Genomic DNA, 18,922 nt, shown 5'->3' on the forward strand with positions numbered 1-18,922 from the left:
ATTTCTTTACTTATCCCTTCACAGACCTGCAATAAAGTCCACAGATGATGCTTTTAGAAGCACTGGTCTAAATAACTAAGAATGAAGGTAAAGGGGCCTATCATATATTCCTGACACATAACTGGGAGTTCTTGCTGACAAAATATAAGGTCATGCGTTTGAGAAATATTTATAATTGCCCCCTTCCCATGTGAAATAATAAAGGTCTAACTGCTCAGATTTCCCCAGCTTACCCTCCACTTTATTGTAAGAAGAAATAGAGCAGAACTCAATGAAAACATAATAGATCATACCAACAGATAAATTATTTGATTTTTAAAAAACTTCTCTTTAAGATTTTATTAGACTAAACAAAAACTGTTTTTTATGTACTTAAGTATAGTAGTAGTACTTAAGTAGAGTAAGAAAAATGTCAATAAAAATTTGAAAGTAAGATTTAGAGCAAATAGTTTGCATTGGAGAATTACCTGCAACACAAGACCTCAAATATTTCAGAAACAATTTCGCGAAACTACCAATAAAGGAATGAAAAAAATCCATTATCCAACTAGACTACAAAAATAGAAGAAAACTTTTAATAATACTATAGTAAGGTGATCACAATAAGGTTTATAAATATTAAAAGGATATGCTTTGGTTCTTTTAAAAGAGATATCTTCAGTCTCATGTCTCCACCTTCCAGCAAAATTTTAAAATGCCACTTGATTGTACTCACTGTAAAAATAAAAGGGGGAAAATATAGAATCTGCATTAAAAACAAACATATATACACAAAAAATTAAAAGTAAACAAAACATCTTAGCACCCCAAGGACACCAAAACACTTTCAATCCTGCTGGCAACAAATACATGGAAAGAGGAAGAAAACTAGTCAGTGTGCTAATTCTGGCAAGTGAGTGACTGGAGGCCTTGGGTTGGATGCCAGAAGTCCTCTACAACCTGCCTAAAACAGTCCTACAAGTACAGAACGCCACTAAATCTGGCCAGGTAAATAATTTCCAAGGGCTGTCCTGAGACCTAATCAAAAGATTTTTTAAACTGGGAACTGTTCAATGGCAGATCAATGTTGGTCCTGTTGAATGGATACACAATAAAATAAATTCCAAAGGTCTGATCGAGGGCTAAGATACATATTTTGAGCTTTAGTTATAGAACCCACATGGGAATACTATGACATCATCAACCTAGTGATCCAATCTGAGATTTACGTTCTGTTGGAGGTAGATACACTGCCCAACAGTTATGGTTGCCATGGTGGCAAAGTGAAAAATAAGCGAGTTATTTAAAAGAGAGGTAATAAATCTATTATAAAAGCTATATAAAAATCACAATGTAAATGGCAAACAAAAATTTAGAAAAACAAGAGTAACACTCTCTCAAATAATCATGCTATCAAAAGATACAAATCAAGAAAATGCTAAATTGTCTGAATCCAATTTATAGTTGTGGGATTCTTTCTGAGTAATATCACTAGCCTAGAGAAAAAAATAAATGAAAGTGTAATTAAAAGAAAAATATCCTCTTCACCAAGTAGAAAATTACTGCGAACTACATCAAAGAAGGTGTGAGTTATAGATAAGAATTCAGTGGGCCTACCTTAGATAATTTCTCATTCTCTCAAATCCAGAAGACTTTTAGATTGGCAAGGTGCTAAATACAGCTTTATCTCAAAGCACCTTTTTCACTTATTGTACTCATAAATTTTTGAGAATGGGGAGAAAATTGTTAAGACCACAGAAAAAAATCTGAAGTTTTCTATCCAGTCAATATGCAGCTAAGGTCAGAAACCATTCTCCTCCAGTTCATTTAACAAGATTTATGTTCAACTTTAAAAGTATGAATCTGTGTATCGCGTCCAGAGCAAGAAAACAATTTCTCCTAGGCACACTTCTAAGGCTCACTTTTCGTCCTTAGGGGTTTTAGCACCTTTCTCAAAACTCCTTCCTTCTATCAGACCTCCTTCAATTAGAGGGGGGAAAAAGGTAAATACATGCTGCTTTTTCACAATAATTCAAATTCACCCAGCTTATAAGGATTTTAAAAGAATAAAGGCAGATAACTTGTTGATTCTGGAAATAAGAAACAACATAATAGACAAGAAAAAAAATATATATATAGTCTGAATATACAACTACATTCAGAAACTTTAAAGGCATGATGTAGCCTATATCAAAATACCTCAAAGTGCTGAAATCCATAATAATTAGGAATCATTCCTCACCAAAAGAAATCATTATCCCATATAAGTAGTAAATGCAGTATGTTTTTCATGAGAAAGTAATCTGCAACTATTCAGAAACGTGGTACCAAGGAATCAGAGAAAGAGGAGGCTGGCATCCTAACATTGGGAAGATTCTCTTTTGCTCAGAAAGCTCTTCCCCATACATCCTATTTAGCTGAGATCATCTGCATGAAGGATATGGGCATTCTGATGTGAGACTGAATAGAGGAATAAAGGAGAAGTAGTATTAGAGCACAGCCAATTCAGGTAAGTGCAGAGCTGCCTGGGGATGCACTGAGGTGTTTTTTATCTGCCCAAAAGCCTTGGTCACCAAGGATCTGACTAGTCAGTGGTAGGTGGGGTGGGAGGGGGAATAAAAGAAAATTTCTAGAGTATTGAAAAATCTATTTTGCAACTTTATATAGGGAGAAGACAGGAGCAACTATGCCTTTGCTACTAAAAATCATTTATAAGTTGTCTTTGGTCCAGCGTGGGTTAACATTCATGGCACTTAAGAGGAAAAAATATGCCCAGGAAATCCGATCACCAAACTACCAAAATATACTCCAAATCTGGTCACTTCTCAGTATCACCATCATAAGTCTAAAGCCACCATCATCCTCAATTATTTCAGTAGGTCCAGAACTGATCTTCCTGTTCCTACATTTACCCTTCAAACTCTTCTAAATACAGTAGCTAGTTATGCTTTTAAATCATTAATGCTAAGTCAGATCACGAAGGCCAGTATGGCCAATACAGAGTGAGTGAAGGGGATGGCAGGAAATTGGGGAAGAGGAGGGAGGGACACAGATCACATAGAGGTGGGAAAACCACAATAAAAGCTTCATTTTTATTCTTCTAAATGAATGGAGAAGCCAGTAGAGTGATAATATCTGACTTACATTTTTTAAAGTGTCACTATGGATGACACTATGGATGGTATGACCAAAAAAAAGCAAACATGAGCAACACTGGAAGCAGGGAGGCCAGTTATTATTTCAATGATCCAGAAGAGAAATGAAAGTGGATTGATGAGGAAGGCAGTAGTGGTGCAAATAATATGAAGCAGTCATATTCTGAATATATTTTGAAAGAAGATTCCACAGGATTTGTTGATGAATTCAGTTTAAGAGAAAGAGGAGTCAAAAATGACTCTAAAGTTTCAACAGGTACAAAAGAGTTGCCATTTACTGAAATGAAGAAAACTAAGGGAGGAACAGGTTGAAAGGGATGATATAAAAATTCTGTTTTGGGTATGCTAAGTTTAAGGTGCCTATTAGATATCCAAATGAAGAATTCAAGGAGAAATTGGATATACGAGTCTGGAGTCAAGCAAGAGGTCAGAGCTGGTGATATCATTGAGATGTCAGTTTGAGGGTTATCAGCACAAAGATCATGTTCAAAGCCATGGGATGAGACTACCCAGCAGAACTTGAAAAGGTAGTAGCTTCAGTGGCCTAGAAGTCCTACTGAAGCCTGAAGAATTGTCAGCATTAAGCTTCTAGAGGAAGTAAACTAGAGAAAGACAAGTGGAGATATACAATGAGATGCTTAAAACAGATTTTGGGGGAGAGTATAGATATTGGTAAGGATGAAGTAGGTTAAGCCTGTCAAAGTGGGTGGCCAAGGTCAAGGTAACTGAGAGGCCAGGGGATAGAAGAATTGATTTCAGGATGTTAAATCACTGAGAATAATGACAAGAATAGTGGTGGAGACAGACACAGTTACCCAGGTGCTAAAATACCATTCATTGAACGATTAAAAAAGAAGAGATCTGTAGATGACTACAAAAAGGCAGAGTAGATAACGGTTTGATCTCACAAGACGTATCTCAAAGGGACTAAGGGATTGTAGAGAGGAAAGGGGAAGACAGTCAGTTGTGCAGAAACACTAATGAGAAACAAGGCCTTCTGACACATGGGAGTCTGGAAGGCAAAACAGCCTCCATTTGAAACAGCCAAGAGGAAAGCAGTTTCCTTAGGAAACAACCAGATTTAAGTTAGACTGTGAAGTTAAAGGGTAAAACTACGAAGTTTTAGAGTAAAGGTTGAGAACACAGATTTGGCCAATGACATACTGTGAGTTCCAAAAGGTAGAGTAGTAGGATTTAAATGGTGAAGAGCTAAGAGTTTGGGACAGATGGTGGGAGATGGTAAAAACAGCCAGCTGTTCTCTTTCATTCATCTCTATTTCTGTGGTAGAAGAATCTGAATTTTTGCTGCATACCTGGCCATCCAGAATAAAGATTACATTTCTCAACTGCCCTTGAAACTGGGTGTAGCCACATAGGACATTAACAATTCTTAAACCCAATGGGGATATTACAGCACCATCAACCTCGTGGCCCAATCTGGTACTTATATCTTGAGGGGAGTAGATAACTCTACCCAACAGTATTGGTTACCCACAGTGGTAATATGAAAAGTAAATGAGTTACCTCTTATAAAATCCACACTACTACCTCTTATAAAAGTTATATAAATCAGCATTATTGGCAAATAAAAACTTGGAATTTAAGAGTAACCCTCTCCCTGCAATGCCATCAAGACCATATATATAGCAGCAACAAGATGGAAGGAACCAAGATTCTTGACCTTGTAGAGAGTCCTATTAGTCCTATTTAGCCTTTTAAGTGATAGAAAATAAAGTTTTATCATGTTTAAGTTACTGTCATCAACAGCTAAATCTAATAATGAACTAATGCAGGGAATTAAGAGCCTTGAATGTAGAGACAGAGGGAAACAGGGTTGTAAGGTATGATGGAATAGTCCCAATCGTCGAATAAAAGAAGGTGTATAATCAATTTAAATTGTAGCCTTCTTCCTGAACTGTTCTCTTAGGTGGTTTGTAGTGTTGATGAAGAGTTTTATAAGACAGGAAAGGGCAGTCTTGCTAGGACCACATGTAACTCTGTGGGAATTCCTTTTCAATCCTGCTAATAAGGTTGTTAGGATTTACTTTAATAGGCAGTTTAGGGAGGGAAAGGAATTGCAGAGTTATAGAGGGAATAAATATCCCCAACCTTTTCTCCTAATTTCCCTAACCTTAAACTGTGCACTCATCCTTGTACCTCTGCTGTATCTATACTCACTGCCATGGTGATCTCACCCAGTTTCATGGCTTAATATAAGATTAAATATATTGACTACCTAGTGACAACTCCCAATTTCATATCTCCAGTTCAGACCTCTGCACTGAATCCCAGATTTTTTAGCTAACTGATTATTTGACAACTCTATTTGAATGTGTGACACCTAAAAACTTAAGATCCAAATCAAACCCCTAATCTTTTCTCCAACTTTGCTCCTCCCACAGCCTTACCCATCTCAGTAAATGGCAATTCCATCCTTCCAGTTGCACAGGCCAAAAACCTTGGAATCATCACTGACTCTTCTCTCACATTCCAAATCCAATTTGTAAAAAACAAAACCTGTATGATCTATCTTCAAATTACCTGACTTTCATGATCCCCACTACTATGGCTCCAGTCCAAGGTGCCATCACCTGTTAACCTGAACTATAATAGCCTCCTAGTTGACCTCCTAACCCCTCACAATCTATGCTCACCATAGCAGCCAAAGTGAATTTTAAAATAGGTCATGGTGCTTCTCCACTCAAAACTCTCCAATGGCTTCGTGTCTCACTCAGAGTTAAAACAAAGGTGTTTTTTTGTTTTGTTTTGTTTTGGCTGCATTGGGTCTTCGTTGCTGTGCACAGGTTTTCTCTAATTGCAGCGAGCAGGGGATACTCTTCACTGCGGTTTCCAGGCTTCTCATTGCAGTGGCTTCTCTTGTTGCAGAGCACGGGCTCTAGGCACGTAGGCTTCAGTAGTTGTGGCACACGGGCGCAATTGTTGTGGCTGGCAGGCTCTAGAGTGCAGGCTCAGTAGTTGTGGTGCATGGGCTTAGTTGCTCCACGGCATGTGGGATCTTCCCAGACCAGGGCTCGAACCCATGTCCCCTGCATTGGCAGGCGGATTCTTAACCACTGCACCACCAGGGAAGCCCCTGAAACAAAGGTCTTACAATGGTGTTCAAAGCCTTTATTGATCTGGACTTGTATCGTGATGGTTAATCTTATGTGTCAGCTTGGCTGCAAGATGGTGCCGTTATTTGGGCAAACACAAGACTAAACATTACTATAAAACTATTTTTTAGGGTTTCCCTGGTGGCGCAGTGGTTGAGAGTCCGCCTGCCAATGCAGGGGACACGGGTTCGTGCCCCAGTCTGGGAAGATTCCCACATGTCGCGGAGTGGCTGGGCCCGTGAGCCATGGCCGCTGAGCCTGCGCGTCGGGAGCCTGTGCTCCGCAACAGGAGAGGCCACAACAGTGAGAGGCCTGTGTACCGCAAAAAAGATAAACAAACAAAAACCACTATTTTTTAGATTTGATTAAAACTGACAATCAGTTGAAGTAAGTAAAGCACATCATCCTGCATAATTTGGGTGGGCCTCATCCAATTAGTTGAAGGCCTTAAGAGCAAAAACCAAGATTTCCCAAAGAAGAAGGAATTCTGCTGCCAGACTACAACACAGAAATTTTGCCCGAGTTTCCAGCCCTAAGACTAATGACTTCGACACTAACTCTTCTTTCTCTGGAGAGCCCTAATAGACAACATCATTTCTCTGACCTCATCTCCTGTTTCCTCTCTCTTTTCACTCAAACTGCGCCAGGCACACTAGGCTCTGCGTTTTTCTTCTTACATACTATGTAAGAAGTATGTTTGGGGGCAAAGGAGAAGGAACCAGTGGACAGGGATTGATTGGCAGTACTATAGAAACAGAAGATAACTAAGACAGCATGGTCCCCTATGAAGTCATTTGATCAAGGACACTGATATGGGGTACTTCTTTTTGTAAACACATATAAATTGACAGTTCACAGAAACATAAATACAGATGGTCAGCAGGCAATCAAAAACATGAAATAAGTCACAGCCTCAATTTTAATTAAAGAAATGCAAATGAAAACAACTAGATACCATTTTTCTGTTGTCAAAGTGGCCAAATGCAAAAACCCAGCCAGAACCCAGCCCTGGCATACAGAGAAAGAGTTAGTCACATACATTATTGAAGAGCAGGAAAACTGGTGCTAACGGTCATTGATTCTTTTGTTCTGCCCCCCACCAACACTTTTGACTACATTTTCTACCTTTGGGGAATTTCCTACCTTATAAATAAAAAACAAATTATTTCCTCTCTAGACCTCCTTACAGCTAGGACATAGGCAAATTACCTAGGCTTTGCCAATCTGACACATCTGTCATATTTTGAGTTAGAAGCTACTGATTCAAAAGAAGTATATACAAGGAATCTACCCTGGGAGGAATTCCTAGTCATAGAAATTTGTCATATACATATAAATGTACACCAAGATACATATACAAACTATACAAGCCTATTTATTACAGAACTCTATACAGTACTATCAAAAACTAGAAATTTAAATATTCATCATAGATTACACACGCAAGTTCCAGATCTAAGTATTTACAACATGGAACAGAATTAGAACCAAGAAAATAGAATTAAGAATTAATGTTAAGGATTAGACTTAACATTATGCTAAATGAAAGAAGTCAGTCACAAAAGGGCAGATACTATATAATTTCCCTTATATGAAGTACATAAAGTAGTCAAATTCATAGATACAAAAAGTAGAATGGTGGTTGCCTGGATGGAAGGAGGACAGGGAGTTTCTATCTAATGGGTACAGAGATTCAGTTCTGCAAGATGAAAAGAGTTCTGCAGATGGATGGAGGTGACAGTAGCACAACAAGTATGAATGTACTTAATGCCACTGAACTGTACACTTAAAAGTGGTTAAGATGGTTTACAAAAAAGAAAAAAGAAATGAATTAGATTTAAGAAATAAAACTAAAACGTAAAAGCACTAACAAAATGAGAAAAATTTTAGGCAGGAAAGAGGGAAGGTATGACTTGTCAACAAGAATGTACTTATAGATAAGAGGTAGCAGAAAGCCTACGAAGTAAACAAGAATGTGAAGGAGAGATAAGAAATCCAAGAGCTAGATCACAAGTGCATTTATACCAAGTTCTGTTTGGGTCATTTGCATATTGTCTAACCCTTGGGTGTTGATATTAACAGTTGAAATTAATGGTTTGCTGATGACTACCCAAGGCCCTATTTTTAGAAGTACAATTTTTATCAACAATTCTCCAAATTGATAGCTCTGATTAGACTCCTGTGTCTCTTTTCCAGTAAAGAGAGGAGGGAGAGAGAAGCAGATCTTTTATGCAGATTGGTCCCATCATAAAACCACTTGAAGACTAGAGCTGAGATCTCTTATACGGCAGGGAAGGCAGCAGCAGGTTCACCATTTCCAGGGACAGGTTATTCAAACACCTAACAAGCAATGGAACAGGCTTACGAATGGCAGTATAGTTCACTTACTAAAGACCTCCAACCTCCATGCCACTCCACTTCCTGTAGGTATCTGAAGTGTATGTATTGATATATGCAGTGGTATTTACATTTCCTTGCAATTTTAGCTAAATTAGAGCTAGCTCTTGCCAACCATACTTTAATATTATTCACATTGGTTATATTTATAATCCTTTTGCAGGACGGCCTAATAAATTCTAGCCAATAAACCATGTTATTCACAAATTTAAAAATAAGTAGTCGTCTTTAATTCATCCTTTTAATTCATCAACTAGCATAGAAAAAAATTACACTCAACTGATAAACTAGAGTGCTGTACAACTATTTAAAAAATGAGATGAATCTATATGTATTGATACAGAAAGATGTCTATAATATGTTAAATGACAAAAACAAAGTATACAGCAGTATTATATAACTCAATCCCTTTTGTGTTAAAAAAAAGGGAGGAATATATATTCAAGTTATTGGATACTAAAACATTCTTCTCGGAAGATATGCAAGACAACGGAGACCTTCATGAGGTTAGGGACACTGGGGTGAGAAGGGACTCTTAATTTTCATTTTATATGTTTTTATACTGTTTGATGTTTTTATCGTGTTCATAATATTTTATCTATACATTTATATTTTTAATATAGAATTATCTGAGTGATAGGATTATGGCCCAATTTTGCTTTCTTCTTTATGCATTTCTGCATTAAAAAAAACGTAATAAATGTTATTTTTCGTAAGATCACCATTCTCATTCTCTTTGCAGTTTCTACTGCATTTGACCCACTTCTTACTGAAACTCTCAGCTAGAGATCTTCCAAATACTGCACTTTGTTTTCTTCTGTATACAAAATGGGGTTAATAATGCCTACCTCACAGGTTGGTTATGATGATTAAATGAGATAAAGTAGACATGAGGTTAAAAAAAAAAGGCATCTTACAAATGTCCAGTAGAGTGCCTGAAACATAGTAAGAACTTAATAATTGTTAGCTATTTATAGTGAAAATTGGTGTTTTTGTCACCCTGCATATACTCACTCTTTTCCTAGCTACAAAGAATTTCTTCTTGGAGCACCACTTCCTCACTCTTAGCCATATGGCTTCAATGGAGCTAGCATGAGACCTACGCTTAAGTCAATTAGAGATCTCCAATAGAAACTTTTATTTAACTAAAAGATGGGGAAGAAAGACACTTCTTAACCCCCAGGTCTTTAAGTTTAGGAAATTTGAGGCTAGAGTTACTGTAACACCTTACCATGGCAAGGGGAGAGCCTGGAGGTGTCAGAGACCACTACGTGAAGCCTGAGAATAATGCCAAGACAAGGAAATGCAAAGCAGAACAAAGAAAGAAACACAATCCTAGTGTCTTTGTTTGAACACTGAATCCAGTTATACTCACCTAACTTTTTGGTTATGGAAATTAATTTGTTTTCTCAAGACAATTTGGATTGGATTTTCTGTCACTTGTAATCTACAAAGTCCTCTCTGAGACATTACTATAATTATTTCTTCTTCCTATATTCTAAGAATGTACATTCTCTAGTGCTATCCTCTCTCTACTCACAACCTTAAAAATCCAATCTATTTTTAGTGTCCCAACTATTCTTGTAACTCTATCTCACCCTATTTTCTCTCCTGAACTATATTCTCCACCTCTAATGCCCACTGTATACCTTTCCTAATCTCAACCTATATGAATAAAAACAAACTCATTTTTCAAAACAGTCCATCCCCCAAAACTGCCCCATTTCCTCACTTCCCATTTTTTTCTATGTTAAGATAGGTGAGAGTTTCAACAAGACTAGTGTTCTAGGGGGCTTATATTATCAAAAGGAATATTCATTACTATCTCTCCTGTCTCTATATACAATTTATTCATCTTGAACAATATTCTCTAAGTATTTATACATTACTTACATAAATTCATGTTTATTCATTTTGATCTATTATTTAATGTCTAATTAATCCAAATATTCACAATTAATTACAAACTTTGTTAATATTTTAAACATTTACCCACAAATCTAATTTCAGACTTTATGAAATGCTGTAACTACATTAGAAATGCTGTAACCACATTAGAAGGTAGACAAAACACATATTATTATAATGATGACAAAATCTAACTATGCACTTAAAGAATTGCAAATGTTAATTTTAATTCGATTCCAATTTTTCCCCTTGAACTTATTCTTATTTCTCCCTGTGGGGTACAACTTTTTGAAATATAAAAAGTAAGTGTTCTCTTCTCAGACTGCCTGAAATTATAGATAATGGTTGTTAGTAGATGATTTTGGACCAGAAAGATGAGACTTGGTTATACTTTCCAAGATCATTGTAACCTAGTCCATCCCAATTGGACCAGCTTCTTTTTATCCAAAGTACTGGCAGGGATCAATCAAGTCTTTATTTCTTGTGATCCTAATCTCTTCTCAAATCACTTCTTCACTTTTTCTGAGTGCTCTACTTTCACTCTAGATTTGTCTCCACTGTAGCTGTTTGTTATGAATTTCTTTCCTATGTTATACAACCTGGTTTAAGTCTGCTTAAAAAATATTTATTCTGAGTGGAGCATGGTTAGGTTCAACTAAATCTAAAGCTATTGGTCACTTTATTGATTTACTGAAATTACATTTCTTATCAGTCACTAAGACCAATCATTATTTAAAGCAACCATCAAAGGCAGTAAAAATAGGATTTATTTGTGACTTATCTTTATCCCCTCATCACCAATCCAGGGATTCATAAAAAATAGAATCTGACTAACTTTAAGGGTTCAGACTCTTAACCATTAAAATCTACAAAAGCTATAGATTTTCCCCCAAAATGTGTCCAGATTTTTACCTTTCTACTGTGTAGGCACCTCCTACATGGAGGACTGGACAGTAATAATCCAACTAAGCCATGCCTGACCTCAGTCTCTTTCCCTTTTTACACATCCCACATAACTACTGTTAATTTTTTTTTTTTACCAAGTCATTCCTTAGCTCAAAATTTTTCTAATATTTTGAAAACATCCTTGACCTGGCTTTCAAAACCCTTCATAAACTAATCTTCTAACTTGACATCCCATTATTCATCCTTAGCACATACCCTAATAAGGTCAATGTCATAAACACAGCAGTACCAAATGCATATAGTGTGTGTGCTAGACAATCATAAACAATCCTATGAGGTAGGTATTATATGCTGGTTTTATAATAAAAAATCTCAGAGATTGATAAATTGACTGTCTAAGCATGTAGCTAAAAAAATGATGAGATTTGGGACTCTTGTTATCTGTTACATCTTTCTACTACATCATGCTGTCTCCCATATACATAACTCAATTTGGTCTAGTCTTTGCTTTTTTCATGGTTAATATCTCTCCAACTCAGTTGTAATAGTGTTTTACAGACTGCAAAATTCCAAAAGATTCCAGATGTTTTCAAAGAGAACTGATTGCTACATTTTCTTGTACACCTACCAGCCAAATTTTTTTTGCACTAAGCTTTATTGTCTGTAGTTTGTCTTATGAAAACAATAATTTTTTTCAACTTATATTATCTCAAATATAAAGGTATATTACAATATCAAGTCAATGTTTATTCAAATCACACCAGTCTCCCAACCTCACCAAATTCTTACACTTGAGGGGAGTGTCCTCCACACTTCCTCTTGAGAAACACTGAACCTGAATATGCTCCTCAGGGCAAGAGTCATACTTACTTACTTAGAATGACAATGTAAATTCATTCATAAAGCAGATATACTGGGGCTTGAGTATGCCAAGTCCTAAGTCTACAAAAGTTAAAAGGGGGAATAAAAGAGGCTCCCAGTTCTCAATGTCAAGTACTTAAGAGTCGCTGAATAAATGCTTGTTGGACATAGTCAAATCAATTAATGGTTAACATTTTGAGGGATTAGGATCACGTTTGAGAATCTGATCAAAGTTCTGGGAACACTAACTCCCCAGAAAAATTCACAAGCACCCAGAATTTTGTATACGATTTCGGGGGCGGGGGGCGGGGGGGGGGGCAAGTGGAGAAGAGGTGGTATGAACTCCTCTGAATTCCAATCACCTACCACCAGATCCACAAACTCCTGGTTAAAAACCTACTAGCAAAACTAAAAACCTACTAGCAAAACTAGATTCTCTGGGAACAGGTATACTTGCTTAATAATCCTGATTATGCCTGACAGTGCAATGTATACAAAAGCTACTTAAGAAATATTTGCTGATCAAAAATTTTCTCATACCCAGACACCAGCAAATCGCTTCTTCCATTACAGAGTCTTTCAGACAAATGATTTTAAAAACGCGAAACCCCCTTTCACTAGTGACATTAATGACCTAACACCAATAATTCGAAATCATTATTTTGCTTTTCACTACACGATCATTCACCAATCCAGGTTTTCTCTTCTCCTTGTTACCCCTCTACTCCCTCCAAACTGAGGGCTTCCTCCTTTGCATCCCAAAAGCTACGTCCAGAGCCGCACCGCCCCCAGGGAGACGGAAAATAACTGATGCTCCACTCCGCACAAACCCTCATAGCAGGGAAGGTGGATCCAGTAATGGCTACAACTTCCAAACCCTTTCCTCACCTCTCGCCTAGAAGTAAAGAGATTTACCTTAAGTGGCAGGAAAGCGGTGGCGATCGTACTCACAGAAGTGGGACCAGTTACCAAGAAGCCTCGGGCCTCTCTTGTCACCATAGCGACTCCTAAGAGCTAAGCTCACTCCATCTTCCCGCGATACTTCCCTGCCGGGCGTCACCCGAGCAGGCCCTAGACCCCGCCCCTCAGCGAGCTCGCCCTCTCCTTAAGGGACGTCATTGGACGACTGAGCCTTGCCTTTAGCTGTGGGCGGAGCCCCACTCTATTTTTCTATCTTTTTCAAAATTCTCAAGGTTTTTTAAAAAATATTTTTTATAAGAGTGCTATTGCCGTAGGCCCACGGAAAACACTGTTTCGCTTTTCTTATTCACTTAATAGAAAACGTCCCCTGCCGCCTGGGTCCCGCCAGCAGTTCGCGCATGCGCGTAAGCCACCAGAAGATGGCGGCGATAATCGCCGCATTTTTTTCAAATTAGTGGTTCCCAGAAAGCATTGCGCGCATTTGTAACGAATTTCCGTTCGAGTTTGTATTTTAGGCGCCATTTTCGAGTGAAGGACCCGCAGCCGAAACACCGGTAGGAGAGGGGGGTTATGCAACCGTTTCCAACCTTGGTCTGAGTGGACTATCCGGCAGGTAAAATACTTCTTTTCCTGATCAGGTTGTCACACTCTTACTTCCTGTCCCGTCCGCGGGCTCCTGGAAAGTAGAGGCCTTGAGTTGGAGCAGCCGAAGTCTAGGCTGAGGCTGCCGCCGGGAGATTTCTCTCGCTGTCACCCCTCCCCCCTCGGCCGCTCCCCGGCAGTCGAGGCTCCCGCGCGCTTCTCCCGGGCGCCACTTCTCTGAGCTACATAAGCGTTGCTCAGGAGACTGGGGGCCCGTGGGGGGGGGTTGGGGGGAGCCTCTCAGCCTCGCGGACCTCTTCTCAGAAATCTTGGTCTTGGTCGGACTCTAGCGTGGCCCCCTGCCCGTCTCACTTCCCGCAAGGGAGTAACCACCGGGTCTGAGCCCTTAACTGGTGACCTTTCGTAGTTTATTGTCCAACGGGATTCTGCCGCGGACCCCGGAGGGACAGACCCCTGCCACCTCAAGGCTATTGAACCGGAGCCGGCGCTGCCGGCTTCCGATTTGAAAATCGCGAGTGGTCGGACTCGGCCGGACTGTAGAGAGCAGACCTCAAAGACCCCGGGCCGTCCGCTGCGCCGAGGGCTAAACGGCGGGGAGAGGAAAGTGGGCGGCTCGCCGCCAGTTGGTTCTTCGCTGCTCTGGGAAGAGGTGATAGATAGCCCTCCAAACGAACTCTTGTCTCTCAGAATCTGTGCGCTTGCATCCCTAGCCCAGAGAGCGTGGGAATGTCCGCAAATGCTAGCGTATGGGAATTGCTTCGTTTAGAAATTACGTTAGAATAGTCTTTCACACTTATACTGTGGGCGGACGGCGGGGGTGCATTAAAAAGTAAAAAGAACCTAAGCAGTGCTCTGTTCTTGCTTGATCCCCAAGCACGTCTAGGTTTTCCCACTTGCTTAGGACTTAAGAAAACGAATCCCGCCTTATTGGCACTTGAGTTTTTTGTGCCTTCTTTCTCGAGGACCCGCTGGCGTTGAGCGGGGTTTGACGACGGGGCTCTGGAAAACGGGTGGACGGAGTTTTCCCCGAGTGGGACGGGGTGGGGAGCTGAGCCCGTTTCACCGGGAGTGGGGGGAGGGGAACGTACCGGCACTGGCCCGCGGCCCGACTTGCTCCCGGCTCTCCCTCGGCCCCAGCGACCATGCCCCGTAAAGGCACCCAGCCCTCCACCGCCCGGCGCAGACAGGAAGGGCCGCCGCAGTCCCCGGACGGCGCCAGCAGCGACGCGGAGCCCGAGCCGCTTCCCGGCCGCGCGGGGAGCCTCGCGCCTGCCACCGCAGGTGAGTAGCCCTTCGCGACGTCGCGGGCAAGCGCTGGGGAGACCCGGGTGCATCCGCGCCCAACCCAGGACTGGCTGGTGTTCTTGGGCGCGGACAAGAGGGGCTGCGGGGTTGACATCTGAAGGTCAGGTAGAGCCGCTCAAGAAAGTGATTTGGCGATTTTCACAGATTAGACAATGTGCAATCGGTGTAACGGTGCCGGAGGGGATGGGGGCGAGTAAATAGCTTCAATTCTGAATTTCTGTTCATTGTCTTCTATTTCCACGGAAATCGACACGGTCAGCCAGGAGCTAGTGGACTGTTTTTCAGACAGAGTCAGCATGACTGTAATAATAATGATGAAAAGTTTCTTGACCCTGTAACTTCACCTTCGTGGTCTTAAATTGCTAAGAGAAGATGATAATTTACTCGAAACTACCGTAGCTTTTGTGAGTCCAGGAACTGAATGACATGAAACCCCCGTGACAGTGTCTCTAGAGCTCGCGAGTGTCCAAAGTTAAGGTTCCAGGTGCTCACAGATACGGAGAGAGTTGGATCTAGAGCCTTAGGATTTAACCACCTGTTTAGACAGGGAGCAGGGAATCAAGTGGTTGTGGATTTCCCAGATTTGCATGATGATGTAGTGTTTCGGCTCCTAAAAGGTATATTTCTATAGGATTTTGTGACTGGTCGCATTTCTTTCAAGAATTTCTTTTTTGATAAAACCAAACCAAAAGATTCTCATCCCCTGTGAGTTTAGGATAATACTATATTTGAGTGAAAATACAGTTCCTAAGTTTCATAAATAACATCTCTCCAGAGATGAGCAGGCAGTAGTCCTCCGAACTAATTGCACTAATGCAGGCTTTTTTCCCCTTGTTTTCCCTTTCCTTTGACTGACTTAGAGACTCCAAGTGAGGAAATAGATAATAGAAGTTTAGAAGAGATTTTGAATAGCATCCCTCCTCCCCCACCTCCAGCAATGACCAATGAAGCTGGAGCTCCTCGTCTTATGATAACTCATATTGTAAACCAGAACTTCAAATCCTATGCTGGGGAAAAAATTCTGGGACCTTTCCATAAGGTATTTGACCTTTTTAAAATAACTGTTGTGTAAGGTAATGCGTCTTTATTATAAAATGTTTCAATTTTGTAGTTCCTGTATTTATGCTGATTGATTAAAAATACGGTATGTTTCCTATGCTTTTAACAACTGAAATTAGCTTTTGTTTGGTTATCTTTTGGTACCTCTCTTTATAAAGTTTTCCACACTGAATAGAATTGGTGGGTTTTATGTTTGAAAGGAGTATTTTCTCTTTAACTCTAAGAATGAATTTTGTAAAAAGTCTGAGTTAAAATTAGAATATGGTGTTATTTAAAGTGTTTAAGCTTGTGATATAAGAGACATGATATATGAAAACAGCTATCTTTAACTCCTTTTTTTTCTTCCTGTTTTTATGCAGCGCTTTTCCTGTATTATTGGGCCAAATGGCAGTGGCAAATCCAATGTTATTGATTCTATGCTTTTTGTGTTTGGCTATCGAGCACAAAAAATAAGATCTAAAAAACTCTCAGTTCTAATACACAATTCTGATGAACACAAGGATATTCAGAGTTGTACTGTAGAAGTTCATTTTCAAAAGATAATTGATAAGGTAAGGGACTTTGTTTAATTATTTGCAACTTCAAGTAAGGAGCACAAAGGATTTCAATACGTTGCACATTTTATTATTTTTGGCTTAAATTGGCTCGTAAAAATTAGTATATGGTTAAAGCAGAACCAATATTTATTTCATTACCTCCATGACCATATTTTCTTTTTGAGGATTGGTGGTAGTGGCTGTTAAAACATTAAAATTTTTAGCCAGGGAAATGAATTATAAGTAGCTAATAATAATGCTTACCTTTTTGGTGTAAAACATTGAGCAGTTTTAGTATCCCGAGTACCAAGTAAGCATTCTTTTACTATAAATTTTGGATTCATTTTTAAAGTTATGTTTTTATTGCTTTCAGATAAGTTACCTAAACTTGAAAATGTTAACAGTTTGACTAAGTTTACCATCTCCCTTATTTCATTTCGCATTAAATTTAATGTTACTAGTAGTCATCTGTATAGGTGGTACGAAAGAGCTTTGCTTCAGTTTGAAGTAAACTACCCTTTTAAAACAGGAAAGGGTAAGGTAACATGTTTGTTTTCTAGAAGAGGAGACAATTATAGGTAAAGTGCCTATTTAGATTATTCACTTGGCTCTGTTGGTATTGGGATTTTTTTTCTCTTCTATTTAATAATTAACTTTTGAAATACGTGGTTCAAAAATGACTGACTGGAGCCTAAAAATGACGCCCAAGCATCACCAGTAGAAAACTAATTACATAATGAAATGAGGTTGTGATTTGGCCTCTAGGTCTTGTTTTGGTTTTGTTTTGTTTTGTTTTGTTTTTAATTTTAATATAAACAGCTTTAAATCTACGTGGTGGAATATATTTTAATTTTGTTTCTTAGTGCTTTTCTATTGTACAGTTTGGGTTGGAAAGTAGATTGCCAGTAAATCAGATTTGATTCCATTGCATATTAATTACACTTGATTTGTGTAAATTTTAAAAACCATGATTTCAAAATGACATAGATTTTAAAGGAAAGCAAGTTTTAATGTTAAAGCAGATTTGTACTTCATTTTTTAAATTTGTTTGATTAAAAAAATAGGAGAATGTAGTTGTCAATTCTTTGCAATTTTTTTTACCTTCAATTAATGACATATTCTTCACCCAAAAAAGGAAAAAAACTAAGCTGTATCATCCTACTATACTTTCCTTCCATTTTCCTCAAATCATCTCTTGCAGCTTTTTTTTAATGGACTAGTAATCTGTCAACATGGTTTAATAATTTGGGTGAGTTTATTTTGGATACAGTGGGTTTCTTGTGCCCCTTCATCAATTCTTTTCTCAGTCGAATATGTTTTTAGGCTTGAAGGTGGGGTGTTTTCTTTTTTGTTTGTTTGGTTGCATTGACTTTTTGGTTTTTGTGATCTACGAGGAAGGAATCAAAGAACTTGAAAAATTATTTCTAATCTTAGCTAAGATTAATTCTAAGGACTATTGTCAGTTTATGTGCATATTCAATTGAAGTTCTTAAGCCATAGAATTGGTTTCAGTATGAAGTGAGTGAAATTTGGAGCAAACCTCTGACTTAATACCAACAATTGTTTTCTGGTTTTGTTTTTCCTCAAAACAGGAAGGGGATGATTATGAAGTAGTTCCTAACAGTAACTTTTATGTATCCAGAACGGCCTACAGAGATAATACTTCTGTTTATCACATAAGTGGGAAGAAGAAGACATTTAAGGATGTTGGAAATCTTCTTCGAAGCCATGGAATTGACTTGGACCATAATAGATTTTTAATCTTACAGGTAAATTTTTAAAGATATTAGAGGTTCTCTCGTTCTTTTTCCCCCCTCCCCTTTTTTTTAAAATAAAGTGTAAGGAATTTTTCCCTATTGGATGAATCCTGTATTTTTGAGGCCTTAAAGTACTGTAGCAGCACATCATGGTTTACATACTACAGTCAAGATGCGAATCATTATTTGCTGCTCTAGAAATTTAAGGAAATTCATTCAGAACTGTAATTTCATCATCATATGCTCATTTTATGTTTGGATGGACTGACATACTTGTTCCGCTCTAGCAGCACGTAAATATTGGCGTAGTAAAATAAATATTAAACACCAATATTATTGTGCTGCTTTAGCGTGACAGGGACATAGCAACTATTTATCATTTCTGTTTGTATTTCTCTTTAAGATAACATTTAAATGAGATT

At 38.7% G+C, this 18,922-nt stretch overlaps 2 protein-coding genes across 5 annotated transcripts in view; one reads left to right on the top strand and one right to left on the bottom strand.

The window, feature by feature from the left end:
* IFT80 (intraflagellar transport 80) overlaps window positions 1-13,357 on the bottom strand; it is a 108,900-nt gene extending 95,543 nt beyond the window's left edge. The window contains exons 1-2 of one of the 2 annotated variants that reach the window (XM_032629939.1): window positions 13,235-13,357; window positions 631-714 (exon numbers count right to left, since the gene is read on the bottom strand). In XM_032629939.1, coding sequence (XP_032485830.1) covers window positions 631-667 — 37 coding nt within the window. In that variant the 5' untranslated portion in view covers window positions 668-714; window positions 13,235-13,357. The remainder of the gene's footprint in view (window positions 1-630; window positions 715-13,234) is intronic. The other variant, XM_032629940.1, reaches the window with a different exon arrangement.
* Window positions 13,358-13,742: 385 nt separating this feature from the next.
* The window catches only part of SMC4 (structural maintenance of chromosomes 4), a 34,583-nt gene continuing 29,403 nt past the window's right edge, over window positions 13,743-18,922 (top strand). The window contains exons 1-6 of one of the 3 annotated variants that reach the window (XM_032629937.1): window positions 13,821-13,853; window positions 14,250-14,492; window positions 14,981-15,124; window positions 16,009-16,187; window positions 16,567-16,758; window positions 18,336-18,512. In XM_032629937.1, the coding sequence (XP_032485828.1) occupies window positions 14,986-15,124; window positions 16,009-16,187; window positions 16,567-16,758; window positions 18,336-18,512 (687 nt within the window). In that variant the 5' untranslated portion in view covers window positions 13,821-13,853; window positions 14,250-14,492; window positions 14,981-14,985. Of the gene's footprint in view, window positions 13,854-14,249; window positions 14,493-14,980; window positions 15,125-16,008; window positions 16,188-16,566; window positions 16,759-18,335; window positions 18,513-18,922 lie in introns of all 3 variants that reach the window. The other 2 variants (XM_032629936.1, XM_032629938.1) reach the window with 2 other exon arrangements.

Source organism: Phocoena sinus, chromosome 4, assembly GCF_008692025.1.
Source record: "Phocoena sinus isolate mPhoSin1 chromosome 4, mPhoSin1.pri, whole genome shotgun sequence".
Classification (NCBI taxonomy): domain Eukaryota; kingdom Metazoa; phylum Chordata; class Mammalia; order Artiodactyla; family Phocoenidae; genus Phocoena; species Phocoena sinus.